The sequence below is a fragment of the Bufo gargarizans genome, chromosome 1 (genome assembly GCF_014858855.1).
Source record: "Bufo gargarizans isolate SCDJY-AF-19 chromosome 1, ASM1485885v1, whole genome shotgun sequence".
In the NCBI taxonomy this organism is placed as follows: Eukaryota; Metazoa; Chordata; class Amphibia; order Anura; family Bufonidae; genus Bufo; species Bufo gargarizans.
The window spans coordinates 542,472,325-542,490,766 of NC_058080.1; the positions used below are offsets into that span (position 1 = coordinate 542,472,325).

Sequence of the window (18,442 nt, forward strand, 5' to 3'; positions counted from 1 at the left end):
ACAGATTCCCTTTAAAGCCCTTATACACTAGTCAATAATTATCAGCAGATAAGCATTCCTAAAAACTTTCCTTACTAATAATTGTCCAGTCTAAACAGGGAGATAATTAACCTATAGATGAGCAATGCTTATTTGGTGGGTGATCATATCCTTTAGGAGCCCTTAACATGGGCCAATGACTGGGAAAAATCTTTGTTGGGAGATTCAATTTCCTGATTGCAGAATGTAACATTGAGTAGGGTTAGTACATGAAGACAATTTGGTGGTCAACTATTGTTGTTGTGATAAGCCATCATGTGTATGGGATTTTCCTTAAGGAGCAGGCTATGCTGCTGGATCTGATTGACCCATGTCAATTCAGAAAACCATTACAATGGTAGATTTTTGTCCATAACAAGAACCAGTCAATTATGTAGGAATTTGATCAGTGATCATTTAAAAGGGTTTCCTGGTACTTAGATAATGATGGCCTATCCTCAGGATAGCTCATCATTGTCAGATTGGTGGAGGTCTGACCCCCCAGCACCCCCACTGATCAGCTGTTTTGGGCACCCACCAAAGCCGGAAACTATACAGTGCATGAAATGCTCCATCCAGTATGTGGTTTCTGGCACCCACATGCTGCAGCTTAGCTCCCACTAATTTAAATAGGAGCTGAGCTGCAATACCCCAGCAGGGCGACTAGACAGTGGATGGAACATTGCACTTCCAGCTCCTTCACTGTATAATTTTCAGTGCCGGTAGTTGCCTAAAACAGCTGATCGTTGGTGTGCTGGGAGTCAGACTCCAACAGATCAGACAATTAACTATTCTGAGGATAGGTCATCAATATCTAAGCATCATAAAACCTTTTTAAATACCTTTCACACAAGTAGGTCATTTATTAAATGAACGTCAAATGACCAATCACTCACTGCATTGTCTGTAGTACATTCCCTGCTTACACAGAGCAATGTCCTGCCGACAGACAAGCATTTTTATACTCACATAAAAGATCTGATCAGCCAACAAATTAGGGTTTGCACACTTGTCAGCTGATCAGAGGATGTTTACATGTGGCAACACAGCTTACATAGGCTAAGGCTACTTTCACACTAGCATTAATATTTTCCGGTATTGAGATCCGTCATAAGGTCTCAATACCGGAAAAAATGCTTCCGTTTTGTCTCCATTCATTGTTAATGGGGACAAAACATAACTGAACAGAATCGAGTGCTCCAAAATGCATTCCGTTCCGTTCTCATACCGGAGAGCAAACCGCAGAATGCTGCGGTATGCTTTCAGTCCTGGGGTGCAGAGCAAAATGGATCCGTCCTGACCCTCAATGCAAGTCAATAGGGACGGTTTTCTCTGACACTATCTGACACAATTGACTTTCCCATTGACTTTCAATGGAGTTCATGACGGATCCGTCTTGGCTATGTTAAAGATAATACAACCGGATCCATTCATAACTAGTGTTGGGCGAGCATGCTCAGCCGAACACTAGTTCGGCTCGAGTATCCCGATGCTCGGCACATCGCGGTGTTCGGATGATGCTCGAGTCTCCTTCCCGCGCGTTTGTTGGCTGCTACGCAACCAATAAATGCGCAGGTAAGTACTGCCATTCACTGTAATGCTGTAGCCATGTTGGCTGCTGGCATTACAGTGATTGGCTGGCAGGAACGCATCATCGGGTGCTATATAGCTATATATATGTGTTCGGCTCAGTATTAGTCAGGGAGATCTGGAGAGCAGATGGGAGAGATAGTGTAGGGATTGAAATATCAATATTTTATTTTTATAGACCCAAAAGTCCTTTTAAGGACTATTGTGTGTGGCAGCGATATATGTTTTTAGCGCAACCTGCGCTAAATTGCTAAAACTTGTTAGAGACCCAAAAGTCCTTTTAAGGACTATAGTTGTATCTAGCAGGAAATATATATTTTTAGCGCAACCTGCGCTAAATAGCTTGCAATTGTTTGGCTGCTGCAGACAGCGACATTACCTGCACTACATCTCCTGTATAACGTTTGCCCAACCTAAATATCAGTGACATTAATTCTGTATAATTTTCTATTAGCTGGTGGTAACAGCGACATTACTTGCGCTATACCTCCTGTTTAACGTGTGCGCATCCTAAGTATCAGTGACATTCCAGTCAGTGTAATTTTTATTAGGCGGTGGTGAAAGCGACATTACTTGCGCTATACCTCCTGTTTAACATGTGCGCATCCTAACTATCAGTGACATTCATTCAGTGTAATTTTTTATTAGGCAGTGGTGACAGCGACATTACTTACGCTATACCTCCTGTTTAATGTGTGCGCATCCTAAAAATATCTGACATTCTGTGTACTTTTTTTGCGCATACACTTACAAAACCTGCGCTACTGTACGTGTGACATACTTGCAAGCATATATACAATTTAATATGTGCGAGCAGTAAGGGAGGGGGAAGTGGCCGTGCTGTTGATGGTGCACGCAGAAGCCGTGGCCCTGGGCACAGTGAAACTGTGCCTGCTGCCAGAGCACAAGAAACACACTCATCCACGATACCTAGCTTCATGTGCCAGTTTGCCGGGCGGCGTAGGACACACTCTCGAAGTCAGACCAGTGCGACCAGGTGGTCGGTTGGATTGCAGCAGATAATTCTTCCAGTCGGTTAAGCACCCCCCTGTCTTCAACAAAGTTCAGTATCAGTAGCCAAGAGTCTTGTTAACAGAATCCTCACCCTGATACTCCTTCACCCACCATGGAGAGTCTTGGCAAACAAGTGAATTTGGGCCTCTCGCCAAGCCCGCTTGAAGAGGGATATGAGGAGATCTTGTGCCCTGATTCCCAAACTCTGGAGCATGCACAGTCAGAAGAAGATGATGGTGGGGAACGGCAATTAGTGTTTCAAGAGGTTCATGATGAGGATGAGACACAGTTGTCAATAACTGAGGTTGTTGTTAGGTCAACAAGTCAGGATGATGACCAGAGTGAGGAAGTGGAAGAGGAGGTGCTGGACGATGAAGTCACTGACCCAACCTGGGAAGGTGGCAAGCCGAGCAAGGACAGCAGTACAGAAAAAAGGGATCCGCAGCACCGCAACAGGCTGAAAGAGGCAGTGGGGTGGCAAAAGGGAGAAGGTGGGCCACACCAAACAGGCCCGCAACTATACCCTGGAGCACCCCTTGCGGCAATCTCCCTTGCCAAAGAGTAGGTGTTCCGTAGTCTGGCGTTTTTTTGAAGAAAGTGCGGACGATAAAAGAATTGTCATTTGCAACCTGTGCCGTACTAAAATGAGCAGGGGCGTGAACACTAGCAACCTCACCACCACCAGCATGATCCACCACATGGCATCAAAGCACACTAATAGGTGGGCCAAACACCTGGGTCCACAACCAGTGTCTCTGGGTCACACCACTGCCTCCTCTTCCCCTGTGTTATGTGCTACCTCCTGCCATGCACCTGGACCTTCACAAGCACCATCAGCTAGCACATCCACTTCTGTGTCCCAGCGCAGCGTACAGATATCTATACCCCAGTCCTTTGAATGAAAGTGCAAATACCCAGCCACCCACCCACAGACCATAGCACTAAATGCATAGGTTTGCAAATTGCTGGCCCTGGAAATTTTGCCATTTAGGCTTGTGGACACTGAGGCATTCCGCAGTCCGATGGCGGCGGCTGTCTCGCAGTACTCTGTTCCCAGCCGCCAATATTTTTCACAGGTGTGCAGTCCCTGCCTTACACCAGCATGTGTCCCGTAACATCATCCGTGCAATGACCAACGCAGTTATTGGGAAGGTCCACTTAACAACTGACACATAGACAAGTGCTTTTGGCCAGGGACGCTACATTTCCCTGACGTCACACTGGGTGAACGTTGTGGAGGCCGAGAGTGAGTCGTACCCTGGGATGGCACAGGTGCTATCGATGCCAAGGATTATGGGCCCTACTTTCATCAGTGTTTCCGCCACCACCTATGTTAGTGGCTGGAACCCCCCCCCCTTATCCTCCTCCGCATCCTCCTCCACTTCCACCTCCGAATTATCATCTTGCAGCACCAGTCAGACATCAGTCAGTTGCTGGAAGCAGTGTAGCACTGCAGTGGGGAAGCGGCAACAGGCTGTGCTTAAACTGATCTGCTTATGTGACAAACAGCATACTGCCGCAGAGCTGTGGAAGGGGATAAGGGACCAGACTGAGCTGTGGCTCTCACCACTCAACCTACAACTAGGCATGGTTGTGTCTGATAATGGCCGTAACTTGGTGGCAGCTTTGGAGCTCAGCAAGCTCACACACATACCATGCCTAGCCCAGATGCTCAACTTAGTGGTTCAGCGGTTTCTCAAAACCTACCCCAATTTGCCTGAGCTACTGGTAAGTCATCGACAGCTTCCGCCGGTCTGGCAACACTGCAGCAGTGCTTGCAATTGCCAGCTCACCGACTGTTGTGCGACGTGAGTACGCGCTGGAACTCCACGTTCCACATGTTAACCTGGCTTTGTGAGCAGCAGAGGGCAGTAGTGGAATACCAGCTGCAACATGGTCGTCGCCTTTCCAGTCAGCTTCCGCTCTTTACCAGCGATGAGTGGGCATTAATGTCTGACCTCTGTGTGGGTTTACTCAACTTTGATGAATCAAAACAGATGGTCTGCGGCGATAACGCTATTATCAGCGTAACCATCCCACTTTTGAGTCTACTCAAACGCTCACTGCTCGCAATTAAGGCGGATGCTTTGCATGTGGAAGAGGGGGAAATGGGAGAAGAAAGTACACAGGGTAATAGCCAGACCACCCTCAGTTCGTCTTCTCAGCATGAATTGGATGATGAGAAGGAGCAGGAGACGGTTGCCTCCGCTACAGAGGGTAGTGCCCATGGAAGCTTTATTCCATCTGTTGAGCGTGGATGGGTAGAAGAGGAGGAAGAGGATGAGGAGATTGAGAGTCATCCTCCTGATGAGGACAGCAAAGTCTTGTCTGTTGGGACTCTGGCACACATGGCTGACTTTATGTTAGACTGCCTTTCCCGTGACCCTCGCGTTGTACACATTTTGGCCAACACTGATTACTGGTTGTTCACCCTTCTCGACCTCCACTACAAAGAGAACTTCTCATCTCTCATTCCTGTGGTGGTCAGCTCGGCAGCAGGCACTCGCCCATAAAATTTATTAGATGGTCAGCTCGGCAGCAAGCCCTCGCCCACAACATTTTTTAGATGGTCAGCTCAGCAGCAGGCCCTTGCTCCTAATGTTTTTGATGGTCACCAGCTGGCCATCAATCATAATTTTTCAAGGGTGTGTATGATGCCCTCCTTTATGTGTAATAAAGGGTGTATTGGAGTGTCGGTTCCTTGTAATTTTTGACAGCCCTTTCCCTTAGTGCATAGGCCTTATGAATGTAGGAGTAGGAGTAGGAGGCCCTCCGTTATGTGATATACAACTTGTATCCAAGTGCCTCTTCCTTGTAATTTTTGGCAGCACTTGCACTTTATATACAAGTAAATATACAGGAAAGAATGTTTCGTAACAATTGTTCCTCTAAAATCGACTTTATCTTTGGTTTGGTGCGCATTATTGTCAGTCTGTAAAAGTGGCGTACTACTCGGACAGCATCGTTCCCAGGAGTGACCTGGGAGTCCAGGATGCATCCAGACACCCTCCCCATGCTGTTCCCAAAACATTTCAGTGGTGTTTCCGTCAATTTCTTACCTTTTACTATGAACCAGACACCCTCCCCTCTTCAGAGCAGCGGGTGCCTGGTTTAATGTTCGGGTTCTCCCAATGACTGGTGCTCGACCAACACTATTGATAACAGATGCAGATGGTTCTATTATCAGTAACAGAAGCGTTTTTGCTGATCCATGCCGGAGCCAGCAAAAACGCTAGTGTGAAAGTAGCCTAAAAGATGATCCTGGGCATCAGTGCTTTCCAAGGGGATCCTTTTTTTTGTAGTAATAAGAAACATCCAAAGAATGCATGTTGGGGACCCGTCCCTCAGTGGCATGCCTAGGGTGTTTGGCCCCCCTCCTCCAATACTTGACTACTTACCTCTTACATCCAGGGACAGCTCCTGCCATGTAGACCTTCTCTTTCCTCTTCTCCTTCGTTAGACCTCCATGACAAGTTCTTTTAGCCGCATCTCAATTTTTCCATCAACCTCCCCATCCTGGTTTCCCGACAATTTCATCCTGCTGCCACTATCAATACTGTGCCTGTGGTGCCCCCCCAACGCCCCAGGTACTATACTGCTGAAAAAATAGTGAACCCAGTAGACATAATTGCGGTCATTTATCAAACTGGTGTAAAGTAGAACTGGATTTCCAAAAGAGCTGTCAAATATGAAAGGTGGAACCTGATTGGCTGCTATGGGCAACTAAGCCAGTTCTACTTTACACTAGTTTGATAAATTTCCCCTAATGTCCCTATAGTGTCCACAGCAGTTATACCGTCCCCTAGAGGGCCCTTAGTAATAATAACACCCTATATTGTGCTCCAAAAAATAATCCCTGTATAGTGTCCACACAAAAAATTGTATTGCCCCTACAGTGCCTCCCTAATAGCAACGCCCCCTACGTAGTATTTTCCCCCATACTGCCCCATGTAGAAATTTGCCCCACACTGTTCTATACAGTAATTTCCCCCACACTGCCCCACATAGTAGTTTCCCCACACTGCCCCCACAGTAATTTCCCCCACACTGCCCCCACAGTAATTTTCCCCACACTATCCCCACATAGTAGTTTCCCCCACAGTAGTTTCCCCCACACTGCCCCACAGTCATTTCCCCCACACTGCCCCACAGTCATTTCCCCCACACTGCCCTACACAGTAGTTTCCCCCACACTGCCCCCCACAGTCATTTCCCCCACACTTCCTCCACATAGATGTTTCCCCCACACTGCCCCCCAAAGTAATTTCCCCCACACTGCCCCACATAGTAGTTTCCTCCACACTGCCCCACATAGTAGTTTCCTCCACACTGCCCCCCACAGTATTTCCCCCCGACGTGCCCCCCACAGTAATTTCCCCCACACTGCCCCCACATAGTTTCTCCCACACTGCCCCCCACAGTAATTTCCACCACACTGCCCCCACATAGTTTCCCCCACACTGCCCCCCCACAGTAATTTCCACCACACTGCCCCCCCACAGTAATTTCCACCACACTGCCCCCCCCAGTAATTTCCTCTGCACAGCCCCTACATAGTAGTTTCCCCCACAGTAATTTCCCCCCCATAGAAGTTTCCCCCATACTGCCCCCCCCAAGTAATTTCCCACACACTACCGCCACAGTAATTTCCCCCACATAGTAGTTTTCCCCACACTGCCCCCACAGTAATTTCCCCCACACTGCCCTTGTATAGTAGTCTGCCCCCACACAGTAATTTTCCCCACACCTCAGTGACGTCACACATCTCACCTCGCGCCTCACGAACACTTCCGTCACATTTTTACCTCACTGCCTCGTCTCACACAGTCCTGGCCACTATCCTGCAGGGGGTGGGCCTAGTCAATGTGGGTATGGTTTCAGAGCTGCGTGTCATCTGGCAATAGGAGGGTATATCCGCGTGGCTACGGAGTTACGGCTCATAGTGAGATAAGTGGGACTGTGCACAACCTTTACCAGGGGTCACACTGGGCTCTGAGAGTACTCTCTATCCATAGCACTCAGTGTGGGAACGAACGATGACATCTTCTGGCGGGTGACACAAGACTCCAGGGGCAGACTGAGAACCCTCAGGGCCCCCTTACAGGCCACACCCATGTTCTGCTGCAAGCCCCACCCTTGTCCCACCTCCATGCCCCGCCTCCAGCCACACTCTACACAATCTTTAATAAGATTTCAAAGTTAAAGTGACACAAAAGGCACCCAGACCACTTCAGCTCACTGAAGTGGTCCGGCTACAGTGTCCCTTTTGCAAATCGAGCTGCAATGTTCTAGAGAAACTGCATTGTTTACGTTCCAGCAATAAGTCAGCCTCTAGTGCTGGCAGCCACCTGAGGGCTTCCTGGAGTAAAACAGACCTTTGGTCTGGTATCTGACGCTGGACGTCCTCACACCCTGCATGATGACCTCCGGGGTCAAATTTTTCACCATAGGAAAGCATTGATTCAATGCTTTCGTATGGGGTGATCTAATCTCAGCGTCCATTAGTGAGCCTCTGTTAGAAGCAGTGTGGGCATAACTACTGTGAAGGGGGCACATATCTGGGCATAACTACTGTGAAAGGGGCACATATCTGGGCATAACTACTGTGAAGGGGGCACATATCTGGACATAACTACTGTGAAGGGGGCACATATCTGGGCATAACTACTGTGAAGGGGGCACATATCTAGGCATAACTACTGTAAAGGGGGCACATATCTGGGCATAACTACTTTGAAGGGGACACATATCTGGGCATAACTACTGTGAAGGGGGCACATATCTGGGCATAGCTACTGTGAAAGGGGGGAGGCCCTTCACAGTAGTTATTAATCCCTTTCAGCAGTCCCCCTTTCAGTGAATGGGGGACTGCTGAAAGGGATTAATAACTACTGTGAAGGGCCTAGCCCTCTGGGCAACCCCACAGATCATCCCCCCCACCCACCTTGTACTTGTTCCACTGATCCGCTACTTGCGGGCTACATGGGCATGAGTTCAGTCACTTTGGTGCGCAATCCCATCCTGTGGCGCGTGTTCCCGCGAGACCTGTGACCTACAGCGGCAGGTCTTGCGGGATCACGCGATGCAGGATGGGATTGCCCACCGAAGTGACTGAACTCATTCCCGCGCAGCCCACAAGTAGCGGAACAATTACAAGAGGGGTGGGGAATAGCCAAATTAAAAAATATTTTGAACCAAAAGGTGTTATGGGGGCTCTGTGGATGGCACTGTTATGGGGGCTCTGTGGATGGCACTGTTGTGGGGATCTGTGGATGACACTGTTGTGGGGGGATCTGTGGATGGCACTGTTGTGGGGATCTGTGGATGACACTGTTATGGGGGGGATCTGTGGATGACAGTGTTGTGGGGGGGATCTGTGGGTGACACATATATAGCACCTTATGCTATATATGTGTCATCCACAGATCCCCCCATAACAGTGTCCCTGTGAGTGAATGATCCCCAATACAGGGTCTGGGGGCCGGCATCTGGTGTTGTAATGGCAGCGGGGCCCGGTGCAGTCACTGTATTCTATTACACCGGGCCCCGCTCACTGTAATACTAATATTCATATGTGAACAACTTGAAATCCTCTGCGATCCTCTCCCTCTGAGCTCTCGTACTCAGGGCCGGCGCTACCATAAGGCAGACCAAGCGGTCGCCTTAGGGAGCGCCCTGCGCAGGGCGGAAGAATTGATGAGTGTTTTTTTTTTTTTTTTTTTGTTTTTTTTTTATGACTGACTTGTTACTTGAACCTGCCGCGTCCACCCTGCGGGTGCCGGCCGGCGGCCGCGGCGCTCGTCTAGTCTAGAGACAGTAGTCAGGGACAGGGACTCACTCAGGGCAACAGATATCACTTGCCCCGCCCCCCTCCCCCTGTGTGGACAGTGTGCGAGTGCGGCTGTGTGCTGGCTGGACCGCCCGGCCGGACTCGTAGTGCTAGTCAGGGCAACATAGCAGCAGCTAGGCACTGGCAGGCAGAGATAGATGAGCACAGATGAATGATAGATATTCATTCATTGGCTCAGCAGCACGCCGCTCTGGCTGCCACTACTAGTGACTGACAACTCAAGTCACCTGACCTGCAGTGCACAGGGGGGCGTGAGTAGACACAGGCAGCTGCGGAAATTGAAAGATGTTACAGGCTTAGAGATCAACAGTGAGTACAGCATTAGCCAAGCCAAGTGAAAGGAACTATGTATGTGCTGTTAATACACAAGGCGCATAGATATGTACTGTATTATACTGAAATGCTGCTCTGTACCATACAGTATATTGAAATGAGCAAAATTCTTCTAGGTCAGATAATAGTAGCTACAATGAAAGTGTTGTATTTCATAATCTGATTAGATCATCTAATCAGATTAATCTGATAATTCTGATTCAATTTCTTGGCGGGCGCGGGCCGCGGCTGCCGTCTGAGGTCTGACTCTGCTGAATATATTATGTCTGAGTGACTGAATGAATTCTGATCTAAGGCTACTTTCACACTAGCGTTCGATCGGATCCGTCTGCATTAAAATGGCAAAAAAAAGCTAAGTGTGAAAATAGCCTCGGACGGATCCGTCCAGACTTTCAATGTAAAGTCAATGGGGGACGGATCCGCTTGAAGATTGAGCCATATTGTGGCATCTTCAAACGGATCCGTCCCCATTGACTTACATTGTAAGTCTGGACGGATCCGTACGCCTCCGCACGGCCAGGCGGACACCCGAACGCTGCAAGCAGCGTTCAGCTGTCCGCCTGTCCGTGTGGAGGCGAGCGGAGCGGAGGCTGAACGCCGCCAGACTGATGCAGTCTGAGCGGATCCACTCCATTCAGACTGCATCAGGGCTGGACGGCTGCGTTCGGGTCCGCTCGTGAGCCCCTTCAAACGGAGCTCACGAGCGGACACCCGAACGCTAGTGTGAAAGTAGCCTAATTCAGTCACTCAGACATAATATATTCAGCAGAGTCAGACGGCAGCCGTGGCCTGCGCCCGCCAAGAAATTGAATCAGAATTATCATCAGATTAGGGTACTTTCACACTAGCGTTTTTCTTTTCCGGCACTGAGTTCCGTCACAGGGCTCTATACCGGAAAATAACTGATCAGGCATATCCCCATGCATTCTGAATGGAGAGTAATCCGTTCAGTTTGCATCAGGATGTCTTCAGTTCAGTCGTTTTGACTAATCAGGCAAAAGAGAAAACCGTAGCATGCTACGGTTTTATCTCCGGCGAAAAAAACTGAAGACTTGCCTGAATGCATTTTTTTCCATAGGAATGTATTAGTGCCGGATCCGGCATTCAAAATACCGGAATGCCGGATCCGTCCTTCCGATCTGCGCATGCGCAGACCTATAAAAATGAAAAAAAAAAAAAAAAAACAGATCCGTTTTGCCTGATGACACCGGAAAAACAGATCCGGTATTGCAATGCATTTTTCTGACTGATCAGGCATTTTTCTGACTGATCAGGATCCTGATCAGTCTGAAAAATGCCTGATCAGTCAGAAAAAATGACATCTGTTTGCATGCAGTTTGCCTGATCAGGCAGTCAGTTCAGGCAACGGAACTCCCTGCCGGAATCAAACAACGCAAGTGTGAAAGTACCCTTAGATCAGATCATGATTCTTCAGTCAGTCATATATATTCAGGCTTCAGCAGAGTCAGTCAGACCTTCAGACAGAAGACGCACACTGGCACTCGGCAGGCTTTCAGGACTAAACAGGGGTCAGGACTTGTTAGGGTAGGTCCCAATTGAATTTTGAATGTTATTTTATAATAATTAATATGATCATTTGATTTAAAATTAATTCAAAATGATGAGATGAGCGCAAAGCGCTAGGCTAGCTAGCGCACACACAAACTAGCGCCAGAGCAGAGGCGCTCAGGCTTAGCACGACATCAATGACGTGTTTAAAAATTTTTATAACAAAACAACAATCATTAATATTGGGGGGGAAGGGGGGTGTCACACACCCCAACCGCCCCCCCCCCCCAATATTAATTGTTGTTTTGTAATAAAAGAAATGTAAACACATCATGCCCTGCTAAGCCTGAGCGCCTCTGCTCTGGCGCTAGTTTGTGTGAGGGTGACATGATGGAGCCTGGAGGGAGGGCCGGGGGGAAAAGGTAAATGTCTGTACTCTGAGTATGTCACTGTATGTGACATGGGAATGGGGCCAGGCCGCCAGGAAGGGTCGGCCGGGGGCCGTGGGGGAATAATGTGCCATGGGGGGGGGTAAAATGTGACACATTAGGGGGTAATGATGTGATCATGGATGGGGCCAGGGCCGTCCGGGCGGGGGGGGGGGGGTAATGATGTGATCATGGATGGGGGGGGGGGCGCCAAAATGTAGCTTCGCTTGTGTTGGCAAAAATCCTTGCACCGGCCCTGCTCGTACTCACAAACTCAGTAGCAGGCCGGGCGGCAGCGCAACTCACTGACGTCACGCGCCTGCTCCTCCCACTTTATGAATGAAGTAGGAAGAGCAGGCGCGTGATGTCAGTGAGTTGCGCTGCCACCCGGCCTGCTATTGAGTTTGTGAGTACAGAGAGCTCAGAGGGAGAGGATTGCAGAGGATTTCAAGTTGTTCACATATGAATATTAGTATTACAGTGAGCGAGGCCCGGTGTTATGTTATTCTGCGGCGGGCCCCCATCCCGGCCGGGCCCTCGGACCATGTCCGAAGTGCCCGACCGGTCAGTCCGCCCATGCCCAACTCTAGCAATGAGCGCTACCATCTGTATTGATGGAAGCGCTCATTGCTTTGCACCCCTCTGAGAGCCGGCATGTTTAAATGCACTCATGTCAATTGCCATCTTAATGTCATGCACCCCATGTAGCCTCAGGCTACATGTAGACATTTTGTAGAAGAAAATTATCATCATCATATACTTAACCTCTAAGAATTGCTGAAGAGTCTCTACTGACCAGACACATGTTCTGCATATGACTGCTCTGCCAGTAGTGCAGATCTCCTACCTCTGTCAGCAACAGTCACTTTACCATGCATGATGTGTTATGTATGACATAGAAAGATGTGCTAGAAGAAATCTAAGTACAGTTAGCTCACTGGGAGAACAATGATATAGATGATGGCCTCAGTGAGGTAAGTACAATTGTTCATCTTATTATGGATATGAAGTAAATATCAATATAGAGTAATTATTTATCTACGCAAATGTATTTTTAATAAACTATTTCGTTTTGCATGCTTAAAATCAATTGTTCAACCTCCCCATCTACCATTCAGTTTTTCCAGAGATTATCTTGAATCCTTTTCTATAGATTATAACCATTTGCTTAATTGAACTTTGCATTTTTACGTGATACATCACGGTATTTTGATCTGATTTGACAGGCTGTGCCCAAGTTTGTTTAATGAAAACCCCAAAAATTGTAAAATATAGAATATGCAAATGAAATACAGGAAAAAAAATAAAACAAGAAAATGTATAGGTGTAGCTATGTATCATGGAGATACACAAGGTCTCATGACTTATGACACTAACCACAGACTATATACAACTGTATGAATACTTTGTACACACAGCTGAGTATACCAGCATTATGCATATGAGCATAATGTGGTTTCTATACAATTTCAAAGCTGTTTGGAGCTTTAATATTGAACTCATTGACAACTACATGGCTTTTATGTGCCTCCTACATGAAGACAGAGTTTTTTTCTGCCAGAATCATACAATCATGACATACATCATTGGATGCCATATTATGGAAATATTCTTTTGCTTTCTAGAGATAATATTTTCATAAAAGTGTGCAGTATCGTGTACTGTAGTATAAAGCCCACAGACCCCATGTGTGAACACAGCTCTGCTGTATGCATGAGACCCACAGAAATATTACTTTAAGCTCTAAACCTGATTGATAATTTCTCATTTCTGCTACCATATTTCCTCGGTATTTCCTACCCAAAATAAACGTGCAGGTTTGAAATTGAGTGCAATCATTTTTGGGGCTAACTATAGATATCAAATGATATAAAGATGGTTGGGGATGCTGAAAACACTTTTTGTGTTTTTAGCACCCTCAACCATCTTTATATCATTTGTTAACTAACGGAGTGAATACCTATTGTTATTTGCTGTTTCAGTGAGCCTCTAACTATAGATATGACAACATGATTTCTGAAATACAGTATTTGGGAGCACTGTGCTGCATAGCAGCTTCAGAAAAAACAGCAAATGGGGCAATAACAGGGCCTGAGTTGGGGATAGCAGTATATATTAGGGAGTTTGTGCAGATAGGAAAATAATAACGGTGCTGGAAAAGCGAGGAGAGAAAGATTTCTGTGCAGCAAACTCTGCAAAACAAGACATTTTTTTTCTAGTCATAAGACATAACTGGAAGAAGTCTTCATGGCAGTCTGGGCCGAATGGATGAGACTGGAACCATGAACTTCTCTGGTCAAAAAAGACAGGCCAGGCGTATGCCAGGCTAGGATAACCAGGCCAGTTGAGAGATGTTCTTCTACTCCATAAAAATGCCGTAGAAGATGATAAATATGGCAGGGCTACAGAAAGACACCTCCTCCGCACCCTAGCCCTCTCTCCTTTTCAGGAAAGTGGCAAGGCTGGCACAGAAACGGCACTTGTGCAAAGAATTTTTCACAAGTGACATTGAAAAAGTGTAAAATATGCAGTATCTTTATGATGAATCTACCCCATCAACTGGGAGTCACTGGATTTATTCACTTACAGTATTTCATGGCCTGCAGAGTGCCTATGTACACCTGGTATCTACCATTGTACGGTGGTAATACTGCTTTTTGTTATTGTGGTTTTCATTTGGTGACAGCATAGTGGTATTATATTCACTATATAGTTTGGTGGTTATGGTGTGGTGTGCTATTTGGGACCTGTAAATTAGCATTACTGGTAGAACTGTTGTGTATGTAGGTAAAATGTAATCACTGTATGGTGGTAATATTTGTGTAATGTATTGTACATTTTCCCCAATATATTGCACCATAATTGTGAGTCCAAGCATTTAAATCCCTTAAATATATTCCTCTGAGCTGAGCATGACATTATTCACTTATTTAAAGTGTTTTCAGACAGTAGACATGCCCTTATGGAAAATCAATTACATGTGCATCTAGTAAGTTACTAGTTATGGATCAATTCTAACATTCTTCTGTAGAACAAACCTATCAAATATTACACACGTTTTCTCCTAGATTATGTGGCTATATGTTGCCAGGGTGGTAATAGTTATAATTTTATCAGAAAATAGTATAGATACAAAGATATTAATAGTGACATTCACAGAAAATATACCTACAGTATGTGAGGCCCTGCTGCGTATATTGTCACACACGTTACATGGTTTTTGTATGGGTCTGTACTATAGTGTGTATATTTTCGGAGGTGGGACCACGCTATCCGTTCACTGTAAGTACCTTTATAATGTATGTTTGATAATACATGCTCTACAAGTCATAAAATTCATCCATATATTTCATATTTTTTATTGAAGACTTTTTATTGCTTTTATTGAAAACTGTAAGTCAAACAAAAATTATTGAAAATGTAAAAAAATGAACATGACATCTACAAAATCATCAATTTACAAAACCCAGAGTTCAAGTTTATTATGTAGCCCAGTGTGTATTATTTAAACACTTTGACAGACTAAAATCAATATGCTTTGTGTTTCCAATACAAACACCCTGCTCGCTTACAAGTGATATATCCCCATTGTCTCTATGTGAGAATGTAGATACTCCAATGGGGCCATTCTTGCTAAATATTTCTGAATATTTCGATATATAATACATTTTATGTATATTTTTTTAAATAATTTTTCTAAAAAAAGGAACATACATTAACAATTACAACATATTCATATATTGAATATTCACAATTCCACACAGAACATTGCGCCTACAATGTTCATTCAACTACAGATACATTTTTGATTACTAAATCATATTCCATATTGAAGTTTTTTTTTATTATGCTGTTTTACATGTCTTATGTTGGTAATCTTCATTCTATGGTACTCCTAATAATGTCAATAAATGAAAATCGATGTATAGAAATATAGAAATTAGATATAGATAGATAGATAGATAGATAGATAGATAGATAGATAGATAGATAGATAGATTATGAATACATTTTTGGAATATATAACATTTCAGATTTAAAGTGTTAAACTAATGTAATATTCAATACTATTTAATGTGTATTTAATAAATATTGTTTGCTATATGTCTATATATTAACAGTGTAAATAACACTGTATAATATATATATATATATATATATATATATATATATAGTCATCGTCATCATCATGAGGTAAATGTGAATGAATAGAACTTATTCTAAACAATGTACAATACACTTATTATAACTATTGTTTTACCCTCTTTAATTTTTTATGACCTTTTTATCTAACAGCCGGAGAAGTGAAGACTCCCTCTGTATTTATGTACAAACCTTCCGATGAAGAACTAAAGACAGATAAGGCCACTGTGGTCTGCACTGTGAGTGCCTTCACTCCAAGGATTGCGTCAGTGGAATGGATGGTGGATGAGAAAAAGTGGACAACTGATATATATACCACACCGGCCAGCAAACAGGATGATAACCTGTACATGGAGAGTAGTCTCCTCAGCATGTCCTCCACAGAATACCTGAAACATGAGAAGTTTGCCTGTAAAGTGACACATCAGGGGAAAGAGATTACCCAGACGATAAATCGATCAGAATGTTCTTAATATTTACTTTCTCTAAATATTTATGGCTCAATTAATGCTTTCTTTCACATTCGCTATAGGGGCCATAAATGTAATTTTATATAACAGTATTACTGTTCTTTTTTCTTATTAAGTTGTTATACATCCATATTTCTACTAGTAATTGTTCTTTTACTTCAATCTCTTCATGTGGAACTCTTTAATAGAGTTATTGTCACTTTTCTGTATGAACTTGAAAATAAAATGATAATATCTTCATTCAGTATCTGTAGTTCTTACATTGATGAATCATGTAGTTCTGTGGGTTATTTGATATAATGTGTGGGCTAAGTCTGAAAAGTCATCACATCACTTAGCACAATACACATAATGCACATAAATACATTTTATTATTATCATATATCAATATGTGTTTGTAACATATTTTTAAGTAATTCATTATAATGGGTGAGAACAATAACCACAATACCAACAACAACCATTTCTTCTTAGAGAGCAAAAAATATCTCCCAGTGCTCGGACACAAAAATATTTTAATTATTGTGAGACGCCATTCATTTGTAGTCAGAGTATTTTAACATCGATCAGAGTGACCTTTAATATATCAAGCTGGACTTAAAGGTGGAACAGAATGAAGCCACCGAATTTTCATTCCCATACACTTGAACAGTACATTATAGCGGTGTTCAAATAGAGAAAAGTGGTAAAAGACAAAATTCTAATAATAATAGTAATAATAATAATCTTTACTTATATATAGGAGCCACAACATATTCTGCAGCGCTTTGCAATCAGTAAAAAGTATTATGTACAGTATGTATTATATAGAATATAATTGAATGTTTTTCAGAGTCTTTGGGGAATCCATTCCTAGTTTTCATTACAAGAAAATGCAGCAAAATGTAAATTGGGTCTAAATTTACTATGATAGCAATAAAAATACATTATTCTGTAGAAATTTCATAAAACTACTATTTAATGTTAGAGTGTAACTGATATGAGGCCCTTCATACTGAGTACAGTTCTTCAAAATATTTTGATATCCCATACACAACACATTTCTTGTGAATCACTGGGAGTGACAAACTGGGAATCACATAAACAATAGGCAACTTGTTTTAAACTAATTATGCATCAAATTTCAAACTTATAAAACCCCAGAATAATATGACATAAGATATATACATATATACAGGTCCTTCTCAAAAAATTAGCATATTGTGATAAAGTTCATTATTTTCTGTAATGTACTGATAAACATTAGACTTTCATATATTTTAGATTCATTACACACCAACTGAAGTAGTTCAAGCCTTTTATTGTTTTAATATTGATGATTTTGGCATACAGCTCATGAAAACCCAAATTTCCTATCTAAAAAAATTAGCATATTTCATCCGACTAATAAAAGAAAAGTGTTTTTAATACAAAAAAAGTCAACCTTCAAATAATTATGTTCAGTTCTGCACTCAATACTTGGTCGGGAATCCTTTTGCAGAAATGACTGCTTCAATGCGGCGTGGCATGGAGGCAATCAGCCTGTGGCACTGCTGAGGTGTTATGGAGGCCCAGGATGCTTCGATAGCGGCCTTAAGCTCATCCAGAGTGTTGGGTCTTGCTTCTCTCAACTTTCTCTTCCCAATATCCCACAGATTCTCTATGAGGTTCAGGTCAGGAGAGTTGGCAGGCCAATTGAGCACAGTAACACCATGGTCAGTAAACCATTTCCCAGTGGTTTTGGCACTGTGAGCAGGTGCCAGGTCGTGCTGAAAAATGAAATCTTCATCTCCATAAAGCTTTTCAGCAGATGGAAGCATGAAGTGCTCCAAAATCTCCTGATAGCTACCTGCATTGACCCTGCCCTTGATAAAACACAGTGGACCAACACCAGCAGCTGACATGGCACCCCAGACCATCACTGACTGTGGGTACTTGACACTGGACTTTAGGCATTTTGGCATTTCCCTCTCCCCAGTCTTCCTCAAGACTCTGGCACCTTGATTTCCGAATGACATGCAAAATTTGCTTTCATCCGAAAAAAGTACTTTGGACCACTGAGCAACAGTCCAGTGCTGCTTCTCTGTAGCCCAGGTCAGACGCTTCTG

The 18,442-nt window shown here is 44.2% G+C and overlaps 1 gene segment (V, D, J or C); it reads left to right on the forward strand.

Moving 5' to 3' along the window:
- LOC122924442 overlaps nucleotides 1-16,595 on the forward strand; it is a 157,708-nt gene extending 141,113 nt beyond the window's left edge. Inside the window, 2 exon segments of the V gene segment in view lie at nucleotides 14,988-15,024; nucleotides 16,039-16,595. Of these exon segments, the coding sequence occupies nucleotides 14,988-15,024; nucleotides 16,039-16,358 (357 nt within the window).
- Nucleotides 16,596-18,442: the final 1,847 nt, after the last annotated feature.